Genomic DNA, 25329 nt, shown 5'->3' on the forward strand with positions numbered 1-25329 from the left:
GTCTGGCAGAGACTGCGTCGCCCACTTCAAGGATCCCACAGGGACCTTCCAAGAACCCACAGAGGTGCCCCAAGAAAGTGTCGGCACTGGGATGGTTGCCATAGCAGAGAACATGACAGCAGCCAACGGCAGGCAGACCAGCACCGAGGAGAGAGCCGTGAGCCCTGCTTCCTCCAAGGCCTTCTCCTCTGCCCCAGTCCCAGGAGCCCAGCTTGGCGGGGAGGGAGGAGGACCGGACGAAGGGGAAGAAACAGGTCACGACCCTCTTCTCCCACACAAATCTGAAAGCCACGGGTAAGGCCTGAAGTAGCCCGTGGGCTTTGGAATGTCTTTTGAGGCCTAAGTATTGAAATGAGACTGTTCAAATAACTAAGCTAAGATGGGCCTCGATGATGGGGAAGAACAGGATGGGGGTTGAGCAGAGCAGGTCTGCCTGCAGCAGTGCTGGAACGTAAAAGGCTGCCTGTTTATATGAGTTGGTCCATCCTACATGCATGGCCCCTGCCTCTGACTGAGATTCTGGGTGTGAGACTTGTTTCTCATGGCAAATTAAAGCACCAGTATGCTCTGGGCCTTCCAAGTCCAGAGTAAATACTAACAACTGTTTCTAGACCAGTGAAACCGCCAAGGTTACCCACTGGAGGCAAATGTAAAACCGCACTGTAGCATCACCTCCACAATTAAGACACCACGGGAGAAAACGTTCACAAAGGACACGGGCTCACACTCAAAATTCATATGTCACAGAAGGAAGTGATCCAGCATCAGTGAAAGGCAGCAGATACAAGAAAGAGGATAGCCACTCCCCAAGGACTGAGATCAACAAAACAATCTGAAATAGGCTCTAAATATTACATATATGTTTCAAATGATGAACAATCTAAAATATGGAATAGAAATCATAAAGGGACAAAATACAGTCCTAAAAAAACAAAAGGTTTGGAGAAAAACAAAACAGAACTTTAAGAAATAAAATTGTCATTAAAAATGAGAATATATTTAAAGGTAAAACAGCTTATTAGATACAAATGAAAAAAACTGGTGAACTGGAAGACAGAGCTGAAGAAATCACTTAGAGTGTAGCAAAGAAAGATGATGAAATATAGAATATGAAAGAGCTTCTAAGAGAAAAGGTAAAATGAGAAAGATCAATACATGTTTTAATACCAGAGTTCCAGAAGAATAAAATAGAAAGGCTGGCAGAGAAGGAACAGTTGAAAATAACTGAGAATGTTCCAGAACTGGTAATGATACAAAGCCTTAGACTGAAGTATCTCACCAAGTCACAAGCAAGATTTAAGACTAAAGACAAAGTGAGTATCTTTTAAAAATCAGAATCGTGGCTTGGACTTACAGCAGACTTCTCATCAGCAACAATAGAGTCCAGAAGACAATGCAAGATCTTCCAATTGCTGAAAGAAGACAAGAGCTCACACAGAATTGTGTACCTGACGAAACCATCATTCATGAGTGAAGGAGAGAGAGAGAAAGAGAGAGGAAGGAAGGAAGGAGGGAGGGAGGGAGGGAGGAAGGAAGGAGGGAGGGAGGGAGGGAGGGAGGAAGGAAGAAAGGAGGGAGGGAGGGAGGGAGGAGGGAAGGAGGGAGGGAGAGAGGGAGGGAGGAAGGAAGGAAGGAGGGAGGGAGAGAGGGAGGGAGGGAGGGAGGAGGGAAGGAGGGAGGGAGGGAGGGAGGGAGGAAGGAAGAGAGAAAGAAAAAGAAAAACAGCTTCAAACAAAGACTGAGGAAGTTTACCACTGTAGACCACTGCCCAAAAAACTACAAAACATGTGCTTCAGGGTTAAGGAAAGAAACCAGAAGGAAGGAAAAGAATGCAAGATGCAATAAGGCTTCTTCAGAGAGACTTTCTTGGAAGCAGATGTCTTCTTAGTCACATCTACTGTGTGGTGTGTAAAGCACCCCAATTCAAGCCCCCCTCAATCACTTCATACACAAGGCTAAGGAGACACAGGGACATCTCCACGCATTTAAAACCCAAAGCCTCTTTTTTATGCTACTGTTTTCAAAACCATGGAGCGGGGCTATTCTGCACTCTTCCTGCCCCTCCCCCAAGACATTCTTTCTTAGAAACAACCTAGCTCAGAAATACTCCTTATGCATTTCAGCCTACACTACCATTTCCCCCACCGCTGACAGTATGCATAGGACCACACTCACAAAGTTTGCTCCTGTTGTCTTTCACTTAATCCCTTTGCAATATTTAAGTCAGAGTCATTTATAAGTGGGGTTAAAAGAATAAACAGATTCTCAGTTGGAGGGTTGGGGGGAGTGGATACAGATCCCCAGACACAGGGAAGGGAAGTGATGCAACAAAATGCCAAAGCAAGAGGCAGAGGTACCTCTACACGCGGGTCTCCTGGCGCACAGACACACCTGCAGCTTGTGACACCCCATACCTGCACATACCACATGCAGATCCTTGCCAAGGAACTCGTAAGCTTGGCCCCCAAGTGCTCGAGGAACCTTTCCCTAAGAGTCTCTAGTTTAGAGTTTCTGTTCATTTACTTCTGGGCCTGTAAACATGAGTAGATGACCTTTATTGCCATTTCACCCCCTCTGCCTTTCAGACCATGACCTAATGGTAACCACTGGGGAGGCACTGGCCTGTGCCCATCCATGGCCAAGTGGGTGTGAACGAGACTTCATCCTGTGATGTCTCCGGGGGTCTCCCTCTCCAGGACACCAGGCCCATTCCGTCACTTCACCCACCTCAAGAGCATTTTTGTTTTGGTAATTTTCTCCTGGAGATTTTCTCCCCTCCTCCTCCATTCTACCAAAGCCAAGCCAAACTCCAAAGGTCCAGGCCTGGGATGCGTTGTCTGGAAAGTGACACGGCGGGCACTGAGGAGGTCTGTGCATCAGACTCAGAGCTCCTTCTGCAGCCGACACTCTGCCTCAGTTTCCCTGGAGTGGGAAAGGGGAACCAGAGCATTCTGTGGCCCAGACCCAGCAACAGCTCAGGGTGGGGTCAGCGCCGCCCTTGAGGCTCATCAGAATATGGCCAAACTCTGCAGGTAGGTATCCAGATGGGGCCCCGCAGGTTGACAGGGCACCAGGCCCCAGAAGGCCGCCATGGCACACTGCTTCCAGGCAGGCAGATGGCGGCTGGGCCACTTCCTGAGCCAAGAAAGGCAGTGAAAATGGCTTCCAGGTAAAGGTCTCCTCCCCAGGTATCCCACCCTGTGGTCAGGTCCATCTCACGTGGAGGAGGTGGAGGGTGGGTGCAGGGGCTGGAGAGCAGGGGCGGGACTTGGGGCCTGGGGCTGTCTGTACATTTCCCCTGCCGGGAGGACTCCGGGGAGGTGCAGGGGCCCAGCCTCCCCAGCTCCACCGCCCCCACTGCCCCTGGGAGAGGCCCTCCAGTCCACTAGCTCTGCCCTCACAAGCAGAGTCTCTGCTGGTGTCTCCTGGCATCAAGTCCTCCTGGACCGAGAGTAAACTCGATGCCACCAGCAGGGGACATCCCCAAGGCACCCAAAGAGTGTTACTGCCCTTTCCTTAAACATTCAGGATATCTGTCTTGATTACAGGGAAATCCAGGCATTGCCAAGCTCAAATGGGGTCCAGTCTGAGATATCCCAGGGGTTTGTAACAGAAACGTGATATTCTGATATAATTATAAGGATACAAAGTCACAGAGCTGAACGCTTCACGAAGGCTAGCCAGTTCTCCAGAGGGCTCACATCCTAGGCTGGGAAGCTCGGCTGGTGCAGACAGGGGTGGGGAGGTAGGGTGGGAACACCAGAGGCAGGTCTCTCTTCCCCCAGACCCCTAACACCTCCTCTTTCAGCCTCACGCCCACCCCCAACACCACTCTACAGCTTCTCGTGCTGTGCCAACCTGCTCAGGTCTGTTTCTGAGAACAGAATTCCGTCTCCTCAGCTGGGTCTAATCCTTCCACTCCTGTCCTTACCCCGCTGCCTACTGCCTTCGTCCACATCTGCTTCATCGACAGCCCCCCGCGCATCCATTCCCACTCTCTCCTGTGCCAACAAATCCATCTCCTCTTTTCTCACTCACAGCCGAAACTCCTGGAAGAGTGGCCCTCACGTGCCCCCACTGCCCGCCACCCACTCTCGGCATCACACAGTCTGACTGCACGGCAGTCACCCCGAGCCGACTCTCAAGTCCCCTGAGAACCAGGTAGTCAAGTCCAGTGGGGCTGCTCTCGGTCCCCATCTCCCCTCCGCACCGCCCCATCTGCCGCTGGCAGCAGTGGCCTCCCCTTGCCCTCCACGACCCCGCAGGAGCAAGGCTGTCCTCCACCTCCCGGGCCCCTCTGGCTCTGTCTCCTGTTTTACCTGCTCCTCCGTCCTCAGCCCTACGTCATCCCCTCCCTCTGTTCTCTCTCCCTAATAATTTCACCCATTTCCACAGCTTCAAAGATCACCTTTAAATGAACTCTAATCCTGCATGTATGTTGGGTATCTCTCCGTTAGCCCTCCAAATCCACCCTCTACCCTTCCCACCTGGATAGCCCCTCCCACCTGGATAGCCCCTCCCACCTGGATAGCCCCTCCCACCTAGGTAACCCTCCCCACCTAGACAGCCTTTCCCATGTAGATAGCCCCACCCACACAGATATCCCCACCTACCTAGATAACCCTTCCCACCTAGATAGCCCCGCCCACCTAGAGAGCCCCACCCACCTAGATGGCTCTGCCCACCTAGAGAGCCGTTCCCATCTAGATAACCCTTCCTATGTAGACAGAGCGCTTTCTTGCCCTCCAGCTTTTGTGGAGAAAACCTCTTTTTCCCTCTCGCCTGGACGATGGCAACAGCCTGGGAACTGTCCGTCCATCTGTGGTCTCAGACCACCACTTCACCCGCTACCCTGCCGCCTGACTAGACTTCTGGAAGAGCCGTTCTGGTCCACGTTGCCCTGGCTCGAACACTCCAGATGGCCTTGAGCAGCCCACCGAATGGGATGCAAACTCCAGCCTGCTGCCAGGGCTACCCGCACATTCCCCTTCCCTGCCGCTCCGGCCTTCTCTCCACTCCTCCCCACACACTGCCTGTGCGCTGAGCAAACTCAACTCCCCGTTCCTTTAAAGTCCAATGCATGAGGCTGTCACCACCACGCTTTCTGTCGGGAACGTGAGCCCTCCTCTTTACCCTGTTTCTGCCCACCCTTCAAGGCTCAGCTGTGTCACCCTCGTCATATGTGCTTTCTCCATTCACTCCATCTGAGTGTACCCCCTCCTTCTTTAAACCTGTGAGCCCTTCATCTTTATCTCCCTGTGACGTCAAGCATGCTCTGCCCGTTATTTCAGCTGTGGGTATCTGTGCATCTTTCTTCCTACTGGACTACACACTCCCCAAAGGATGGGATAGCTGAGGGGCCGTCACCCTGAAGGTCTCCTTGGATCCGGCGATCCTGTGAGCAGACTGCCTTACACAGAGCAGATACCCAAAACATGGTCAGAATGACTAACTGCCCCATTTCTGGGAGGGGAAAAGCAACTTAGGATTGTTTTCACCAAAATTGGCATGAGATTCCCCATTTTCAGGGCGTTTCACAGTCAGTTTATCCTGAGCAAAGGCTCCCCATCTCCTGGTCTTTCAGAGAGCTGGGCACAGGTCAGAAACTTTGCCTTTTAAATAACTGAAAACCAGAGGCACAGGATCTTCTCCGCTGCAGAGCAAATGTGACATCTGAGTCACTGTGATCCCCTCGGATGTGCAGCTCGGAACCCCAGGACGCCTTGGGCAGCTAGACACGGTGACAGAGGCTTTGACCTTGGAGACACACTGTGCAACATTTCAGCTCTGGACAGAGGCCAGGACGCACCTGTGAGCAGGACCAGGGAGGGGACGGGAAGGCAGAGCCTACAAGAGGGGGATTTACTAAAAGTTGGATTAAGCTAAGTGTATGGGCCTGCAAAGGGCCTGACCTGCCTTCCGTCTTAGCATGCTCACCTCTGCTAACCTGAGAAAGAACACACACAGGCCCCAGCAGAACCTGCCCATCAGGGAGCTGGGCATGCAGCTAGAGCAGCTCGGCAGCCACGAGGCGGGGGGTCTGGGCCTGGGTCAGGACACGGAGCCCTGACGGACGATACAGTCAGGCCACAGGAGGAGCCCAGACCAGGGGACAGGGATGCTAGCTATTCTGGCTAGCATCAGTAGGGCTCACCTGTCTCGCCTCAGTAGGGCTCCTGTAGGAATAAACGGCAGAACATATATGAGCCTCCCTAGGTAAACATAAGATAAAGTCTATCACCCAATATTCTGTCAAAAAACAAAACGGATTCATTTTTTTTCCTTCCCTAACCAAGGAAGTTGTTCAAATTTTCTAAGCCCAGGTTTCCTTATCTGAAAAAATGGAAATAATAAAACTCGTCCCATGACTTCAAAAAAAAAAAAAAAACTGCTGATACAGTAGATATGAAGAGGATTTTAAAGGTATTTTAAAACAATCAGAAAGTAAAATGATGTTATTACTTTCAGACAAAACAATTATGGAAGAAGTAGCCATCCCCAGTTTGTTTCCTGAGTCACTAATTGGCCCTCCATCTCCCCAAGGGGCCACCAAGTGTTACTGTCGCCTTCCCCTCCTCCCGATTTCCTGACTCTCTCCCCGAGTGTTCCTTCTTCCTCACACGCCTTTCCCTCCCTCGCCTAGACTGCAGCTGTGTGAGGAGCAGGCGACAGCCTTGGGCCCGCCTTTCCCCCCAGGCAGCCCCCAGGCTGGAGACAGAGGCCCCTCACCAGCTACCTCCGCCAGCGCAGACGCAGGGCCGTGAGGAGGCTCACCCGGCCACGCGGCATCCACCCTCTCCCAGGGTCCTTGCGGTTCCCAGGCCTGGGCACTCCTGGACTACGGACGGGCAGACGGGGACAGACAGACAGACCAAATAGCTCTGTCTTGCCAAATACCCGTTTCCTGCCGTTTCAAAGCCCAGGTGGCAGGAAGGTGAGGGCTGAACTGGATGTGGAGACCGTCATTATTTTGGGAAGGGGGGAAGCCTCAGTTACTCCTCCAGCAGCGCTGGATTGTTAAACACCTAATTAAAGTAAAAATTCTGACACCGGCCCCGGGAGCCCAGGGGACAGACTGGACCCTCACCACTGCCACAGTGGAATTTCCTGATCCGATATCCTCGTCTACACAGGATTCTACTGGGGGAGCCACACAAGGAAATGGGCTCTTCTAACCAAAAAGCCGTAATTCAGACCCAGCAATTCCACTCCTAGGTCTATACCCTACAGAATTGAAAAGAGGAACTCAGATACTTGTACGCTGATGTTCACAGCAGCATTATTCACAGTAGCAAAAGGGGGAAACAGCCTAAGTGTCCATCAATGGACAAATGGATAAGCACAATGTGGTCAGTTCATACAGTGGAATATTACTCAGCCATGAAAAGGAATGAAGTTCTGAAACCCATGATACAATGTGGATGAGCCTTGAGAACACCATGCAAAGTGAAATAAGCCAGACGCAAAAGGACAAATATTGTGTGATTCAACTTATATGAAATATCTAGAATAGGCAAATTCATAGAAACAGAAGGTAGACTAGATGCTACCAGAGGCTGAGGAGAGGGAGGAATGGGGAGTTATTACTTAGAGGTTACAGAGTTTCTGTTTGGATTGAAGAAAGAGTTTTAGAAATAGCCTGGCAATGGTTGTAGAACACTGTGAATGTAATTCATGCCACTGAATTGTGTACTTAAGAACGGTTATGGGGGCTTCCCTGGTGGCGCAGTGGTTGAGAGTCCGCCTGCCGATGCAGGGGACACGGGTTCGTGCCCCGGTCCGGGAAGATCCCACATGCTGCAGAGCGGCTGGGCCCGTGAGCCACGGCCCCTGAGCCTGCGCATCCGGAGCCTGTGCTGCGCAACGGGAGAGGCCACAACAGTGAGAGGCCCGTGTACCGCAAAAAAAAAAAAAAAAAAAAAAAAAAAAAAAAAGAATGGTTAAAATTGAAAATTTTGGGCCTCCCTGGTGGCGCAAGTGGTTGAGAGTCCGCCTGCCGATGCAGGGGATACGGGTTCGTGCCCCGGTCTGGGAGGATCCCATATGCCGCGGAGCGGCTGGGCCCGTGAGCCATGGCCGCTGAGCCTGCGCGTCCGGAGCCTGTGCTCCGCAACGGGAGAGGCCACAACAGTGAGAGGCCCGCATACCGCAAAAAAAAAAAAAAAAAAAAAAAAAAAAAAAAATTGAAAATTTTGTTTTATATATTTCATAATAAAAGATATTTTAAAGGTCATAATTCACATCTTCAACGACTAGTAGATGTGACCTATAGACTTAGCTTTGTTGAGATAGTTAAAAGAAATAAATTTTAAAATCACTTTTCATGTAACTGAAAGAAAGTGCTTGACCTCACCTCCAAATGACACCCAGGTCCCTAACTAACCTCATGTGCTTCCTTTTAACGGCATCATTTATCACGTGGATCATTTATCAGGTGGACTGTCACGAAAGACCTAGATCTGAAGGCAGGGAATGTGCCGCCCTCAGTGAGACGACACAGGTGAGCCCCAGTGACCGAATTAACAACAATTCGGTCACTGTCAGTAACGCACGCGAATCCACAGTCACACGGGCTTACAGCGGTCGGAGCGGGTATGGGGAGTGACTGCCAGTGGGTGCGGGGTTTCTCTTTGGGATGATGAAGATATGTACGAACTGGACAGTGGTGATGGTTGCACAGCCCTGTAAAAAGACTACAACTCATTGGACTGTACACTTTAAAGGTATGTGAAATGTATCTTTTACAGTAAGTGAACTATATCTCCACCAAGATGTTCTTTAAAAATCAATAAATGCATAACGCATGCAGTCAGGGTGCTCAGCCTGCAAGGATGGGCCCCGAGCTCATCAGAACCTCGTTGGAGAATGGAGGGCCTTATTTCCAGGAGGGAATTACTGGGAAGACGTTCCAAGAACGTGGTAAAGCGAGGCCCCGCCATGAAGCGGTCATCTCAAAGCCAAGGTTGGACAAATGGAGGTCCCCACTGGGATCTGAGGACCAAGCAGGGTCGAGGCAGGAACCTTGGGGACAAACGCACAGCTAGAGGAGGAAGTGGGAGGGGAGGCGTGTGGAGGGACCACAGAGCAGAACGAGCGTTCGGCTGTTTGTCCACCACAGTGACCAGCGGACGCTGGAGCTTTCACAGAGCAAATCCAAGCCAGGCTCCGCCAGGCTGGCTCAAGGTCACTTTTCCTCAGCCCCACGTGGAGAGAGAAGAGAGATAGCACATGCTTGGAAAGTCCAACAGACCTGAACTTAATTCCCAGCTCCAACAGCGTCTGGATGACCTTGGCCACGTTACTCAAGACCACTGGTCCTTGGTTTCCTCATCTGAAACATGTCATTAATACCCACCCATAGGACGGACGTAAGGACACAATGGTACTAAGTGCGTCACTGGACACACTTACGTCCGGTACGTGGCAGCTACTGCTTCTGCCCGGTCTACAAATACAAGACAATGGATGCTCCACTGCACTACAGATTATTTTAAAAATAAAAATAAAAACGTGGACGGCCCCGTAGATCACAGGCCCAGAGGGTGGGAGGTGGGTGTCGAGGGGAGCAGGGCACAAACTGAGACGCACGTTTCCCAGCATGCTTTTTGACAATGAGATTGTTTTTGCTCCAGGAAGCTAAAGGTTAGTCTGTCATTTAAGATGTGAAATTAAAGCCCTTTCCTATTTTGATTGGTGTCTTAAGATGCCGGATGGAACTGCTCCCTCCCTTTACCTACAAACTGCCAGCACTTTTGCTATATATTTTTAAAAAGTAGTTTATTTTCCAAAGCCAAGGTTTACCTTTGAAGCAAAGTTCTATTTGCCAGGCAGCCTGTCCTCCCGTACTGAGGAGTGACGTTTAGGTTTGGGGAATTCATGTTGGAAAGTGAGGACTGACTGAGTGGCCCACCAGGCTTGCCTCCTGCTCTCAATGGCCCTACCTTCGCATGTCTGGACCAGCAGAGGACTTCTGGCCAGTTCAGAAGGCAGAACCCGGGCCTCGGGCTGCAGGCGGGGACCACGTGCCAAGGCCGTGAGGAAGCCCGGCCTCCCAGGGTCCTGACCCTCAGGCTGGTCCCATAGTCCTGGGATCCCGCTGACTCAAGAAGAGCTAAGAAGAGCTGCCACCATGCAGTGATTTACACTCACCCTCCCATTCGGAGCCTCGCGGCTGCCCTGCAAAGCCAACTGGCTAAGGATTACTGTCTCCATTCTACAGATGAAAAATAGGAGACTTGATCCCTTCAAAACTCTCAGAGAAAAACATCAAGTCAAAGACTGTGACCCAAGTCATTTTCTAGGTGTAGCCTTATTTTTCTTTCTTTCTTTCTTTCTTTTTTTTTTTTTCTTTACTTTTGCTAACTAACACCTTTGAAAGGTTTTAGCCCAACATGGCTTATTTTGGAAAGAGAAAAATATATAAATGACTGAACATGACACAATGGTTACAAAGTAAATAGAGCTTAATTGAGTAATCAAGTCAACATTTCTCAACATTTCTGCCCACAGGCAATACGGGGAAGAACATTCATTTACTGTCTGGATTTTGGCTTGCTTCTCTAAAAGACAGGAGACAAGATTATTTTATTTTCCCTTCAGCTAGTTTCCAGCGGGCAGCACCACGCGTAGTCGAGTGTATTAAAAGAAACCCCTGTTGGCAAATGGGCAGCTTGAATATTTCATGAAATTATGGCAACACTGTGTTCTGCGATGGTGGCTTCCTCCAGGGATCTCAGAGGCTACACCTCTGAGAGTGAGTCGGGCTCGGGCCCTGTCTTAAAGCTAGAGACCAGGTCAGCCTCACAGGCCTTCCGGTCTCTGGGAGCATCAGGTCAGATGCCAAAGGCTTGGGGATGGTGGGAACGTCGGAAGGAGGCCCCAGATGATCCCTTTCCCATGCTGAATTTAGACGTCTCCTTACCTAAATATCTCCTGGGAAGAGGAGGGCTCCTAGGGGACCAGCCCAGACAAGGGAGCAGGGGAATCTTTGTTCTCACACCTTGGTAGACTCGGGGGCAGCCTGGCCTCTGGCCGCGGCAGCCTGACTGCCCCGGGCTTTCTACCTGTTCTACCTGCAGTTCACCTGCACATCCACCCGCCCTGTGGTTTCTACGCACAGCAAAGCCGCTGGTCCACAAACAGCCCCCAACCCCTCGCCACGGCAGCCCGACAGCCCAGCCTGGCCTCTCCCTCAGGGGCCGAAATGAGCCCTGACTGGGGCAGAAAGGAAGTGAGCAAATAAAAAGGCCTGGAGGCACGTCCGTTCGCAGACAGAACAGTGATCTGAGTTTTGCAGGGGTTTCCTGTGGACACGTATGAACCTTTACTCTGTTGTCTAAGATAACGCTTCAACCTTCCCAGTGAGAGGTAGCCCCCAGCTCTGTCCCCAAATCTAATACCTCAGAAATGACTTCAGCCAGAACAAAAGCGGCGTCGGCAGAGGGAGGCTGGTGGGGAGGGTAAGAGGTTATCAGGCAAAGTCTAACCAGAAACACTGATCGATGCTTTCAGAGCATCAGCGTGCACCACGAACGGTCAAGAGATGGCAGGAGGGTAGAGAACCAAGGCCGGGTTCCAGTCCCACCCCTCCTGCAGGAGCCTGTCTTCTCAACTGGAAACGGAGTTTGTTCCTCAGGTTCCTTTGCCCATAAAACCTCCTGATCCTAGAGCAAATTCCCGAAGAGACGCATTTATTCTAGGTCTGCCTGACAACCTTTCAGAGAACATGAGTGTGGAACCGCCCCCTCCTTGCCCCGTCTCACTCACACACACACACACACACACACACACACACACACACGGCACAGCACCTGAGGACCATGGTGAAGCGGCCGTGCGGTAGCAGCCTGGCTGGGGCCTGGGAGAAGGGACCATGGGATATCGAGCTCTGGCCAGTTAGTCCCCTGTGCCTCACCTCTGCCCAACGCCAAATCCCCAGCGTCTCCGGGGAAGTGAGGGCCTATTTTCAACCTCTGTTTCCCTCCTGACCTGCGGGCCCAAACTGCCCTCCTCTGTCCCGTGGATCCCCACTTAGATTAACTCAGTTCCACAAGTAGCGGCTGTGCGCCCCACGCTCCCCCAGATACCCCCGGGAGCCGGGCCTCCTCCTGTGGCCCCTGAGGCCCGCTCACAGCTGTGCCTCCCGGGTCCCCTGCCCACGGCAAGAAGGCAGCGAGGCCCCCGGGGCCCCAGGTCAAGGCCTGGCCTTAAGCAAAGGGCACCCCATCTGGGACCCGAGCCGCACACACAGGAGTCACGTCAGCCCCCATTCTGCTTCCCCCCCAGGGATGCGGGGTAGTCCCTGCGTCCCGGCTTTGAAACAGCGCTGAAGGCCCTCCGTTTTCCCAGGGGCATCCTGTCATTTTTACTTGTTTTGTACAGTACCTAACCTTGAGGTTCATGTAAACAGGTGTTTACTAAATTATTTTAATAATGACAGCCATGGCTGGGAGTGTTGTTTCATTATCAGAACGTTTAGCACTTATGTCATTAAATATTCGGCACCTGATATTTTGCACAATTCCCCGTGCCTTTTTTTTTTTTTAATCAGTCTTCTGTTCTCTGCAGAGCCCACCGTCAACTTAGGCAACAGTGGGGACGGACCTAGGAGGAGGCTAAATCAGTGCGATTACCTTGCTAAGTAGTGTAGTTGTTAAGTCTCCAGGAGTTTCCCAAACAATCCATCAGCTTTCTTTAGTCCACCCTGGAAAATAAAGTCGTCTACCGATTTCGAATGCAGACGCAGATTCCAGAGCCCCCACGGGGACCAGCGGGATGCTACTGGCTGACTGGTCACCACCATGTGGCAAACAGCCAGACCCCAGCAGGAGGTTCCCCGGGAAAGCAGGAGGGTCCTCCAGCCACGCCCTCACATTCTCAGCTCGGCGGCCAGGGCTCTGGGACCCAGGACCTCGCTACAACAACCGAGAAAGCTGAGCGAAGAAAGGGATGGAAAAGAAAACACCAGGAGCTGGAACACATCACTGAAAATTAGAACAAATCTCAGTTACTTCCTAACCCAGGTCTCGGGAGCTTTGCTGCCATTACCCAGCATGGGACCAGCCAGATTCATAAACAGCTGTGAAGTGTACCCAGTTGTTGTTGTGTTTTTCCCCTAATAAAGTTAGGAAAATGTCTTCTTGCCTTTGAGCCGACAAGCTCTGCAACCCTACCGGCCAGGCTTTCCAGCTCCCACACTGCAGGTTGGCCCCAGGCTGGGCCTGGGACCCCCGGGCCCCTCTGGTTACCGAGCCCTGGTGAGAAAATTAATACGGGGAGGAAATTAATATAGGGCCGTAACAGGTTCAGGCGAGCAGGATGCTGCCTGTGCTAGAGATCAAGGCAAGGCTGGGGCAGGAGGGTGAAATCCAGAGTGGGTTCTTTACCGGAGAGGGGGTGAGAGGTCGGCGAGGGCGGGTCGTGCTGGAGGCCCCTGGCATGTGTGTGGCGGGCACTCTGGTCTTCGGAGGCCTCCACCCTGGGGCAGGCACGCAGACGAGGCACAGCAGCAAGAAGTGCCCTGAGGAGCCTCGGCCCCCTTGCCCAGCCCCGCAGGTGCCCCTCCTGACTCCCAAGCCCTGGGGCGCCACCTCCTGGAAGAGGCAGAAAGCACACCCCCTCTGGTCTGGGGGCTGCATTCATCGGTCAAGCGTCAAGGCCTGTGCTAGGAGGTGGGGATGCAAAGATCAGCAGGGCCTCAGACCCCCACCCAGGATGTCCCTGCGTCTCCTTCTGCATCTGTCTTACACCCAGAAGAACCCACCTCGGGCAGTTTTAAATCACAGAGAAAACAGAAGGAAGAGTCCCAAGTCATCCCCGAGACTCAGGGGCCAACGGCTCACCATCTACTGTACCTGTAGCATCTACCTGTAGAGAACCATTCACCCAAGGCGAGGCACCAATGTGCAACGGGGTCAGGGCTGCAGCACCAGTATCCCTGTCTGCTACGCACCAGGTCCCCAAAGGGCTCTAGGCTCTTGTGCAATCTATTTAAAATAGCTTTTCCTTATTCAGTGTGTGTGTGTGCACATTTAAATACCGTTAGCATGTGCTCCATGGACATAAGGAACAATTGACTCTTGTAATATTTTCTATTGTATAGTACTCTGATACACCCGAAAGTATGTGAGCGGCACTAGGAACAGGATCTGGAACCTCAAGAGCCCTTTTTCTCTGGGTTCCTCCATGCAGAATCCAAGAAGCAGCAGCTAATGTCATGCTTTCTTCAACCTGTGCAAGCTGAGGGGCAGGTAACGGTGCTCTCTGACCGCGGATCATGATTATTATTACTTTGTTACGATGATAATAACTGTTCTGCTGCATCGCTAAGCAGTGCTCTGAAAAGAAAAGCACAAGGTGTCTTCCACTCCCAGAACGCATTTCCCCCTCTGCCTTGTCTCCAGCAGATAAGGGACATTCTGATGTTTTATTTGTTAAATGGCTGACTATTAAGAAACTCATTTGCTAGCTGGAGGCTGCAATGGAAAATCAGCCCCGAAAAGTGGGAGGCTGGTGTGGGACCAGAGCAGATGGGGCGCTGGAGGTGAGGGGAGGCTCACGAGCCCCTCGCTGCCTCGAACCCAGGGTCGGGATCCAGCCCTCGGGGAACCTGCGGGCTGTTCCAACGTGCTGACCCCCGTGTCCACACCCCGACCCCCAACACACACACACACACACACACACACACACACACACACACACACACCACTGCAAAACTGGGGCAAAAGGCCTTGCATTGAGCTACTCGAGTCTGTTGGGGAGACGGGGATGTAACCCCCGCCCCGGGCAGCTCCTCCAGTCCTCCACTCCGCCGTCACCAACGGCGTAACGCTCCCTCTTCCCTCTCTGCTCCTGAAACCCTACCCCTGGGTATGTTTCAGCGCCCCATTAGTTATGAAGCCACAGCAACCCCTTCCCGGCAGACGTCCCTGCTTCTCCAGGTCTGCGCACCCACCTCCGTCACCCTCCTCCCCTCCTGCCCCAGGAAGACCCCAGCCCTGCCAACGACAGGGCGGGGGGAGATGGAGGGGAGGCAGGGATCCTGGTGCTCTTACACCTGAGAACCGCATCCGGGAAAGGAGGCAAAACTGCTCTGTGAATTATATAATCACTGCGGCTTCAAGGGAGAGGACTGGGATCCAGGTTGCCATAGTGTTTGTGGCGTGTGGCTGGGAAGGCGGCGCCCGGCCACGCTCCCTGCTGCCGGCCCCTCCATCTTCCCCACAGACCTCGCGGGGCCGCGGCTCCTACTTTGAGTGTCTGCTCCCTGCACACGGGTGGGGAGGGCGCGCTGGGGCACCACGGGGCAAAAGGAAGGAAGGAAAGGGCCAGAGAGGGTTTGTCCTGCGTGGAGAAGAGGCCTTGTGAACTGTTCAGGATTTGCTGAGGATTATCACCACGTGAATAATAATTATGACCACAGGCCACTGCCATTGTCAGTGACAGCGAGGACGTGGCCACTGGGCTCTCCCCTTCAAGGCCGCCTGGAGTGAGCTGGGAGCCTGGAGGGGAGAAAGCCGTCCCCGCTCTTCACAAACATCACCTTTCTTTTGTGTCCCTCCTGGCCTCCCTCCGAATCCATCCACGACTCCATCAGGAAGGGGACAGGGGAACAGGTAGGGGTGGGGCATGGGGTAGAGAAATCCAGGGACCTTGTGACCCCAAAGCCTTGGCTCACCCTAGAACCCACGACCCTTGACACAATCCTTCCACCAAAAGAGGCCCAAATTCCCCCACTGCTGCCCAAGCTGGAGATCAGTTTCAGGTTGGACGGAGACCAGGGAAGCTGCCTGGCAGCCTCTGGCTCTAAAGGGTAGGGGCTCTGCCTGCTAGCGGTGGGGCTGGGGGCCTAAGGAGGGAGGAGGCTGGACAGGAGAGGGAGGGATGGAGACAACCCCTCCACCAGGCTGTCCTCAGAGGAGCACTTGATGTGCCCAGGAAGTAGCAGGACCAACAGCGACAGGTATGGAGAAGGAAGCGATTGGAAGGAAGAGTGTAAACAGGGAGGCTTGGGAAACGGAGAGACAAGGCAGAGCCTGCACCCAGAGGCAGAGGAAGCCACGGGGAAGGCAGAGACGGAGCTGGAGGCGGCCGCACTCCAGCAAGACCGTCCCTCTCCACTCCATCATAATCTTAATTGACGAGCAGTGCCAAAAAATAATAACTTGTTAATACGGGCGGCGGGGGAGGGGGTGAGGGAGAAAGTTTCCAGGAAGTGGGGAGCTGACTGAAAGCCTTTCCCCCTTTCAGGGGGAGCTGCTGACACTTGATGCCAAGGATGGAGATACTGGGAAAACACTGGGCGACAGTGGGCAGCCGCGTGAGCTCGGCACACCCTTTTATTACTGCCTTAAAACATGAAAAAGCAGAGCCCACACACCGCCCGAATTCGAAACGCTGACATCCTCAGGTGCTAGCCCACATGTGGGTGCGAATAAGAACACACGGGGCGTGGGCGCGCGGGGGTCAGTGGCCGCAAAGAGGTGGGTGGGTGTAGGTGAGCCGGAGAAGAGGGCCACAGGGAGAGAGAGAGGGAAAGAGAGAGGTGGGGGGGGGCGGTCCACAGGGAGAGGGAGAGAGAGGGAGAGGGAGGGAGAGGGGAAGGGAGAGGCGCCAAGACTCGAAGCCGCCCCCTTGGAGCGCGCTGCCCGGGCGGGGGCGCCGGCCGGCCTGGTGCGGGGCGCGCGCGCGCGCTCCCAGCCGCGCCCGGGCGAGGCGAGGAGGACCCCGGCCCACCGGGCTGGGGCGTCGCCGGCCGGGTAGTCGGGCTCTCCCGGCGAGCGCGAGCCAGCGAGGCCGGAGTAGACACTTGGGAACTTTTCCCCTCGCCCGGAATTCTCCGGACGCGCGGTTCGGGGGTCGCGGGCGCGGGCGGGGGAGGGGCGGGGATTTTCCGCTCGGGCTCCGCGCGGTTCGCCCAGGGTCTCGCGGGCCCCCGGCCGCTGGGGGAGAAGGACGCGCGGCGGGGACCGGCCGGGGCCCCGGGGCGCGCGGGCGAGGCCGGCGGGCGCGGCGGCGGGGTCCAGCCTTACCTTGGTGGTTTTCCTCCGGAATGTACATCCTCGTGTTTTCATTGACCATGGACCAAGAATTGTTTGAAAAGGAGAAGCCACAAAGAGCAAGAAATGTCCAACACGCCCGAGCGGGTCTGCACTAATCCCTCCTCCGAGGCCGGCGGCTTTCGTGCAAAATTCGAGGAAGCCGCGGATCTGCGGTCGCTCTTCTTCCTTTCTGATGATTACCTGATTCCCATTATTGCATCAAACACCAAAAACTGATCCTTTCCACTACTGCCTCCTTCAGTGAAATTGTAATGCATCCTCAGCACATCCGGGCCCCTTCCAAGAATTCAGCGCCGCACCTCTGGCGGCCACAGCATTTGAAAAAATAAATGGGGAGGCAGAGCGAGAGGAGGCGGAAGGGGAGAGGGGAGCGCGGACCCCAGGGCGGGAGACGCCCGCCGGCCGCCGGCCTGAACCCTCTCCGCCCGCTCTCGGCGCGTCCTCCCCGGCCCTGCTCCGCTTTCCTCTGCCCGAAGGTCCGGCGAGTCCCGAGGGCGAGGAGGCAGGAAGGCGCCGCCGCTCCGGGCCGCGCCGCGCGCCGCTCTGGCAGGAGCTGTTTCTGCAGAGGCGGCGAGAGGGAGCCGCCGGCAGGAGCGCGGAGCGCGGCGCTCACCCCGCGGCCCGCCGCCCCGCCCGCCAGCCCGGCGCGCCCCAGGCGGACGCTCTGAACGTTTCCAGATGTGGCGGCGGCGCGCGGGGCCGGGCGCACGGCGCGGGGCGCACGGCGCGGGGCGCGCGGCGCTGACTCGAGCCGGGTCCGAGCCCCCGCTCGCCCCGCCGCCCGCGCCTCAGCTCGCGTGCCACCCGGACACACCCCTCGCGCCCCGCCCCGGCCCCCGCGTCCTGCGCGGCCCCCTAGGCAGCGAGGCCTCGGGCGCGCAACTCCAGGAGGGGGGGCCATCTGCCCACCTAGAGTCTCTGCGGATCGGGCCACTGCGCGAAACAGCAAAAGGAGCCGCGGTGCCACGGCTCTGTTTGGTGGATTACGACCAGGGCGGTTGCACGAGTGGCGTGGATGCGGAGAGACGGGGGCAGAGAGAGAGGGCCTGAGAGGCGGAGCCTCCTGGCGAGGCAGCGGTGCCCAGATGTCTGAGCAGACTAATAGACCCGGGTTTTCTTAAGTCCTCCGAGGCCGCCGAGCACGTGTGCTGCCAGGATATCCTCACCTTCTCCTCTTAATTATTTCTGCCTCTCCGGCGGGAATCTGTTGAGCGCCTGTCCTTCCCGGAGCAGCAAACCTTTCTCCCAGTCACTCAGGCAGCCACTGAAGGTCCATGGCACCCCCTGCAGGCCCGGGCTCCTGAGAGCGGGGCTGCCTGAGCCCTGGCAGGGGTGCCTGCAGCTCCCTCTTGGGAAAACGCCCCCCTTCCTACCCTCAGACTCCCCCTCCCCATCCGCACTCCTCCTCGGGGGAGCCCATCCAGCTCGGTGTGTCCAGCCCAGACCTCTCTTCCTGAACGCCAGGCTGCCCAGCGCTCTCGGTCTCGGCTCGGAGGCGGACGGACATCTCAAACCTAACATTTCCAAACGCCGAACTCCTTATTCTCTGTGGAAAAACCTGCTCCTCAGCAGCCTCCCCATCTCAGCGGATGGGGCCGAAAACCTGGGGTCGTTCCTGACTCCTTTCGCTCTCATCCTCTCATCTGGTCCTTCGGGAAATCCCGAAAAATCGTGCATGTGACCACTTCTCAGTTCCCCCCCCCCCCCCCCCCGTTGCTTACCCCGAGGTCTGAGCCGACACGGTCCCTCACCTGAGTTCCCGCAGAGGCTGCTGCCCCGCGTCTACCCTCCCTCCCCTCCTTTGGTATCTTCTCAACATGGCATCTAAAGGGACCTGTCCCAGCACCGCACTGCGCAAACCCCCCCAGAGGTCCCCAGTTCACTTAGTAAAAGCCAGGTCCTCAGAGCAGCCTCCAGGGACCCACAGAAACAGCGGGTACAGCTGCTCTTACGGCCTCCCCTACTGGTCTCCCACTGCTCCAGCCTCACTAGCTCCTAGCAGTACCCCAGACTCCCCAGGAACACCTCTCCCTCTCTCTCACACACACACACACCCCTGGAGCCCTTTGCTCTAGCTGTCCCTACTGCCTGCAGCCCTCTCCTCAGCTACCCACCTGATGAACCCCTCACTTTCTTCAAGACTGCTCAAATCTCACTTTCTCAGCGAGGTTCACCCTGACCACCGTACTTAGTACATTCAGACCTCAGTATCCGCGGGTTTCGAAGCCGCGGATACAGAACCGCGAGTTGCGGGGTGGGGGAACTAAACGACACTATTTTGTAAAAGGGACTTGAGAGCCCACGGACTTTGATATATGCGGAGGGCCTGGAACCACTCCCCCAACCAGTCCCTCCAGCGCTCTCAATCTCCCCTTCTGCTACTTTTTAACTGGTATTTAATCCCTATCTCACATGCTGTACTGTCTACTTATTCATTCATTGTGTTGTTTATTGTCTGTATTCCCCACTAAAATGTAAATCCCACGAGGGCAGGGATCTCTGTCCTTTTTTGTTCACCAGTTTATCTCAAGCGTATAGAACAATGTCTGGCAGAGGGTAGTTAATGAATATGTGTGGAATGAGTGTGTGAGTACCTGAGATGCCACCATTGTTGCAGCAAAATGCCTCCATCGGCACCCTCGTGCATGTCTGAAACCTCACTGCTCCAGCCCCATTCCTTTGGCCCAGGGTTTGGGCCCGAGCTTAAAATGCAAAGGCCCCTGTGAGACGCATTAAGCTTTATCCATTATCTTCATTCTACTGTGAACAGTGGTCTAGAGAAATCTGGCCTCTTTACCATTCTGGTGTGTTCATCCTCAATTTTCAAGCTAAGAGAGAAAATCAGAAATGACACAAATCCAAATATCGCTTCCATTTAGCTTTAGGGTGCATTATAGGCCTGTGTCTCAGAGGCCCGTGCACCTGTTTGTTTAAACTAATATTAAAATCAGTTTGCCCCCCCTTTACACACTGCAGTACAGGAATAATAACAGTAGCTAACACTGCTGAGCGCACTGGGCTGTGATAGGTGTTTTACCCCATTATCTCCCTTAATCCTCATTACAAGGATTAGGCTGGTATTACTGTTGTGATTACTATCCCCATTTTACAGATGTGGAAACTGAGACTTAGAAATTTTACGTGCCCAGAGTCATCCAGCTGGTAGACTGTGGAGCCTGGACTTAGCCCAGGAGGGTCTGACTCCGAACACGTGTTGGTACCATGATCCTATGCTCAAAGGGGTGACCGAGGGTCAGCTGGGGCAGGGCAGGGGACCGAGCAGTTTAATGTGACAGTAAAATGATTGCAAAGTGTGACCCAGGGAATTCACAGGTAGCCCGGTAACTGAGAGCGGGTGCCCTGTGTCAGGGGCACAGATGGGATTTGCAGCCAGGCTTTTCTCAGGGTAGGCACCGTGTAAATCTAGCAAGTAAATATTACCTTCATGCCTCTCTAGCTTCGTTTTTCACTTCTCTTTCCAGCTGTGAAACATGTTCTTTCCCTTCCAGAGAAAGGTACTTCCAAAATATTTGGTCTTGCAATGAGCACCCATATCTCAGCTTCTAACTTTGGAACACAGCCTTCAGTGCTCCCTTTCCAGGGAACAGATTCTCAACGTGACAAACAGAAACCATCCTGAATTCCGAGTGGGGGTTTGGGAGATGGTGGGAGCTGCGGAGGAGGATCTTTCTATCTTTCGTGGCGTGATTTGACTCTCTGGTGAAGGCGCTCTCCCCTCTGCCCTCCCTGGGTGCTGTGTGTGTGCACTCTTCCAGCGTGGTGGGTGGTGTAATGTCTGGATGCAGATGTGCCTTTTCTCTGCCCCTCTTCCCGCTACACCTTAAATGTCTTCAGAGAGAGAACTGTGTTCATTTTTCTTTGTGCAAAGCATAATGCTTGGTATATAGGGACACTCACTGTATGTTGAGTGCCTGATTCACTCTGGAAAAGATTCCTTAAATGACCACAAATATATCCTTTGGAAGCAATTAAGAGAGTAATGAATTTGTTAATTACAGTTCATTTGTAAGAGTGAAAAACTTGGAAACAATCTAAATATCCAACAAAAAAGGTTGGTTAAATGATAACATAAGAGATTATTACAGCAGCCACTATGGAAAACAGTATGGAGTTTCCTTAAAAAACTAAAAATAGAGATACCATATAATCCAGCAATCTGACTCCTGGGCATATATCCAGAAAACTCTAATTTGAAAAGATACATGCACCCCAGTGTTCATAGCAGCACTATTCACAATAGTCAAGACATGCAAGCAACCTAAATGTCCATTGACAGATGAATAGATAAAGAAGATGTGGTATATTTATACAATTTATACAATGGAATATTACTCAGCCATAAAAAAGAATGAAATAATGCCATTTGCAGCAACATGGATAGACCTAGAGATTATCATACTAAGTGAGGTAAGTCAGACAGAGAAGGATAAATATCATATGATATCACTCATATGTGGAATCTAAAATATGATACAAACTTGTTTATGAAACAGAAACAGACTCACAGACAAAGAAAACAAACTTATGCTTACCAAAGGAGAAGGGAGGGAAAGATAAGTTAGGAGTTTGGGATTAATATATACACACTACTATATATAAAATAGGTAAACAACAAGGACCTACTGTATAGCACAAGGAACGATATTCAACATCCTGTAATAAACCGTAATGGAAAAGAATCCAAAAAAGAGTAGATACATATATATGTATGTATAACCAAATTACTTTGCTGTACACTTGAAACTAACACAATATTGTAAATCAACTATATTTCAATTTAAAAAAAGATTATTACAGTCATTTGCTCCCCAGAACATCCCTATGAGGGAAGTGTAATTATCCACCCTTTACAGACACCCATGGATATGGAGGGCCAACTCTACTGCCCCATGTTATAGAAGGGTCATTTCACAGAAGGGTCAACGAGCTGGCAGAAGTCTTCACAGCTGATGAATTTTGGAAAACCTGGGATTTGAACTCAGCCACCTGTCCTCAGACACCAAGGCAGCAGCCTCCATAGACTCGCCCCCTGGGAAAGGTCGAAGTCCTGCAATCAGCCGCCACTCGACGTGCTTCCTCCATCAGACCTAAGGACGCACCCGAGCGGTGCTCCCAACTTTTACTAGGCTACTTGCTTAGATGCTTTCATGAGTCAGTAGTTAGTGCCAGCACATAGGTGCCCTCAGCATATACCTGTTGAATTCACACTAATCACCATCACGGAATAACACCTGCAGTTCAGAGCCTGGTCTTTGGAGATGGGCCAGGCACAGGGCCAGACTCTCCCTGCTCTGAACTGTGGGAGCTTGGACGCCTGACTTCACTTCCTGATGCCCATTTTCTAGGAAATGGAGCTAACAGTGGTACCTCCCTCTCCGGGCGGGGGCGAGAAGTAAATCAAATAATCCAGGTGAAGCATGTGGAACGTATGTGCTGGCTGTTACCATCCTTCACCCCCACAAGAAAACCATGTCGAGGGGCTACTCTGGGCCCCAACCTCTCCCCAGCCCGGCCAAAGAGCCTGACCAGCCCCATTCTGCAGGTGTGAAATGGCAGCTAAGAGGTTATCTTTCTTCCCCAAGATTGCTTGGTCAGTAAGTGATAGAATTGGAACTTGAGCCCAGGTCTATGCAGATCCCCTCTACACAAGACATTTCAGGCTCGGAACTAAAATGGAGGGGAGGGAGGGGAAAATTCTCCCAGCTCACGATTCAGAGAGCAGGGCTGACAAGGGTGCAGACTGACCCCGACATCAAACTGAATCTCTCCTCCTCGCCTACTTGTCCAGAGGCCACAGGACAGACCAGATCCCAGCAAACCCGCCGGGTTTTCTGTACGTGTTGCATTTAAGGAAAAGGCTCCTGGCAGCTTACCACACCTCAAGCCCAAGGGGAGGCCAGAGTGTTTGGAGGTGAGGGGGGCTCAGCCGAAGCGTCATCAGATCACAGGGGTGACAACGGGGGATCACGCCCACCTTTGTGATTTCCAGCAACTTAATCACCCAAGACAGGCAGCGACAAGACGGTGGCCAGCCTGTCTCTGGCGATTGGCTCTCCCTGTGGGAGAATTCACATCGGACGTGTGGGTGCAAATTGTGGGTCTCTCTCTGGGTCAGCAAGACACCAGTCCAGGCCAAGTCATGCAGCTGGCCAGTACCCCTCCTCCACAAAACGGGGCCACGGGGTCCCATGGCCCACAGCTATTTGGAAAGAGAAACTGATGCAAGAAAAGAGCTGAATGGTTGAAATGATTTTCTTAGCATCTCATCAAGGCCCCGGGGAAGTTCGTTTCCTGTGGGTGACCTGCTGACCCCTTCAGACCCAGCTACCCACTTCTGAGGGGCTCAGAGGCCACCAAGGACACATATTCCCACATGTCTTAGTGTCCCTAGGGCTGCCCAAACAATGACCACACACGGGGTGGTCTAAGACAACACACATATTTCGTCTCTCAGTTTTGGAGGCTGAAAGTCTGAAATCCAGCAGGGTCCCACTACCTTCAGGGGCCCCAGGAGACCGTCCATTGGCCTCTTCCACCTTCTGGTGGCCGCAGACACCCCTTGGCTTTTTTTTTTTTAAATACAAATTAATTTATTTATTTATGTTTGGCTGTGTTGGGTCTTTGTTGCTGCGCGCGGGCTTTCTCTAGTTGTGGTGAGCGGGGGCTACTCTTCGTTGCAGTGCGCGGGCTTCTCATTGTGGTGGCTTCTCTTGTTGCGGAACATGGGCTCTAGACACGCGGGCTTCTGTAGTTGTGGCACTCGGGCTTTAGTAGTTGTGGCTCGCGGGCTCTAGAGCATAGGCTCAGTAGTTGTGGCACACGGTCTCAGTAGTTGTGGTGCACAGCCTCAGTAGTTGTGGCATGTGGGCTCAGTATTTGTGACACGCGGGCTCTAGAGCACAGACTCAGTAGTTGTGGTGCACGGGCTTAGTTGCTCCGCGGCGTGTGGGATCTTCCCGGACCAGGGCTCAGACCTGTGTCCCCTGCATTGGCGGGCATATTCTCAGCCACCGGGAAGCCCCCCCGCTTGACCTTTGACCACATCCCTCCTGGCTCTGTCTCTTTGTCCCTTTGCCTCCTAGTGGCCTGTCAAGTCTCTCGAGGACACCTGTCATTGGATTTAGGGCTCCTGGATAAGCCAAGATGACATCTCCCTCTCGAGATCCTTAAGATAACTAAGTATGGTCACCGTCAAGGTTCTGGGCATCAGACATGGACGCACATGTTGAGGGGCCACCATTCAACCCACGACATGGCCTTAACACGCCCTAAGTCTCTTCACCACATCCTTTGAATCCCACGTCCAACCGTTACTAGTTACGGAAACTTTGGCTAACTCCCTCTGGCTCGTTCTCTCTCTCTGATTTATAAAATGAAAGTGACAGGTGTATGTCAAGACTTAGTGAAGTGAGTGGTAAATAAGTCCAGCATCGCCGCCTACGTTGAAGGCACCCCTTTCTCAGTGCTCGATCCCACACTTAAAACAACTCTGTGGGGAAACATTAGCCCCCAGTTTCTAAAATAGAGAAACTGAACTCCTGGGAAGTTAAGTAACTTGGCCACACAGCTCAGCGGCTAGGAGTGGACCTGACTTTTTTAAAAGTTTATTTTATTGACGTATACTTGATCTACAATGTTGTGTTAATTTCTGCTGTCCAGCAAAGTGATTCAGTTACACGTATATGCACATACTTTTCTATATACTTTTCCAGTATGGTTTATCACAGGATATTGAATATAGTCCCCTGTGCTATCCAGCCGGACCTTGTGGTTTATCCATCCTACGTCTAATAGTTTGCATCTACCAACCCCAAACTCCCGGTCCTTCCCTCCCCCACCTCCTCCCCCTTGGCAGCCACAAGTCTGTTCTCTATGGGAGTGGACTCGACTTTAAACCCAGAGCTCATCCTGCTGTCCAGCCTCCCTACCCCTTTACCTTCCTCACTATTCCAGGCTGGGGAGAAACTGTTTTCTTAATGTAATCCAGAAGGTGCCCCCTTCAGTAGGCCTCCCAGAACCTTTCTCCTCTAACCAGCTTTTACAAACATTCTCTCCTCTCCTTCTATCCTTCTGGATGCATCCTGAGTTCTTGGTTATCTTCCAAACATGGTCATGAAAGTAAACACCTTTCTCTGGCCATCAGAAGTCAGCTGTTAACTCTTGTTCAATTCACAGCCTTCCTATTAATATAACTCTTAGTCATTTCACCTTTCCCTTGATATTTCAGCTGGCTTTCAATCTATAATGT

At 52.9% G+C, this 25329-nt stretch overlaps 1 protein-coding gene across 14 annotated transcripts in view; it reads right to left on the reverse strand.

The window, feature by feature from the left end:
* Nucleotides 1-18057, reverse strand: part of CACNA1C (calcium voltage-gated channel subunit alpha1 C) — a 474146-nt gene extending 456089 nt beyond the window's left edge. For 13 of the 14 annotated variants that reach the window (XM_060113735.1, XM_060113742.1, XM_060113741.1 and 10 more), the window contains exon 1: nt 17031-17685. In XM_060113735.1, the coding sequence (XP_059969718.1) occupies nt 17031-17079 (49 nt within the window). In that variant the 5' untranslated portion in view covers nt 17080-17685. Of the gene's footprint in view, nt 1-17030; nt 17686-17969 lie in introns of those variants that run through there. The other variant, XM_060113743.1, reaches the window with a different exon arrangement.
* Between the last annotated feature and the right edge of the window lie 7272 nt (nt 18058-25329).

The sequence above is a fragment of the Mesoplodon densirostris genome, chromosome 11 (assembly GCF_025265405.1).
Source record: "Mesoplodon densirostris isolate mMesDen1 chromosome 11, mMesDen1 primary haplotype, whole genome shotgun sequence".
NCBI lineage: Eukaryota > Metazoa > Chordata > Mammalia > Artiodactyla > Ziphiidae > Mesoplodon > Mesoplodon densirostris.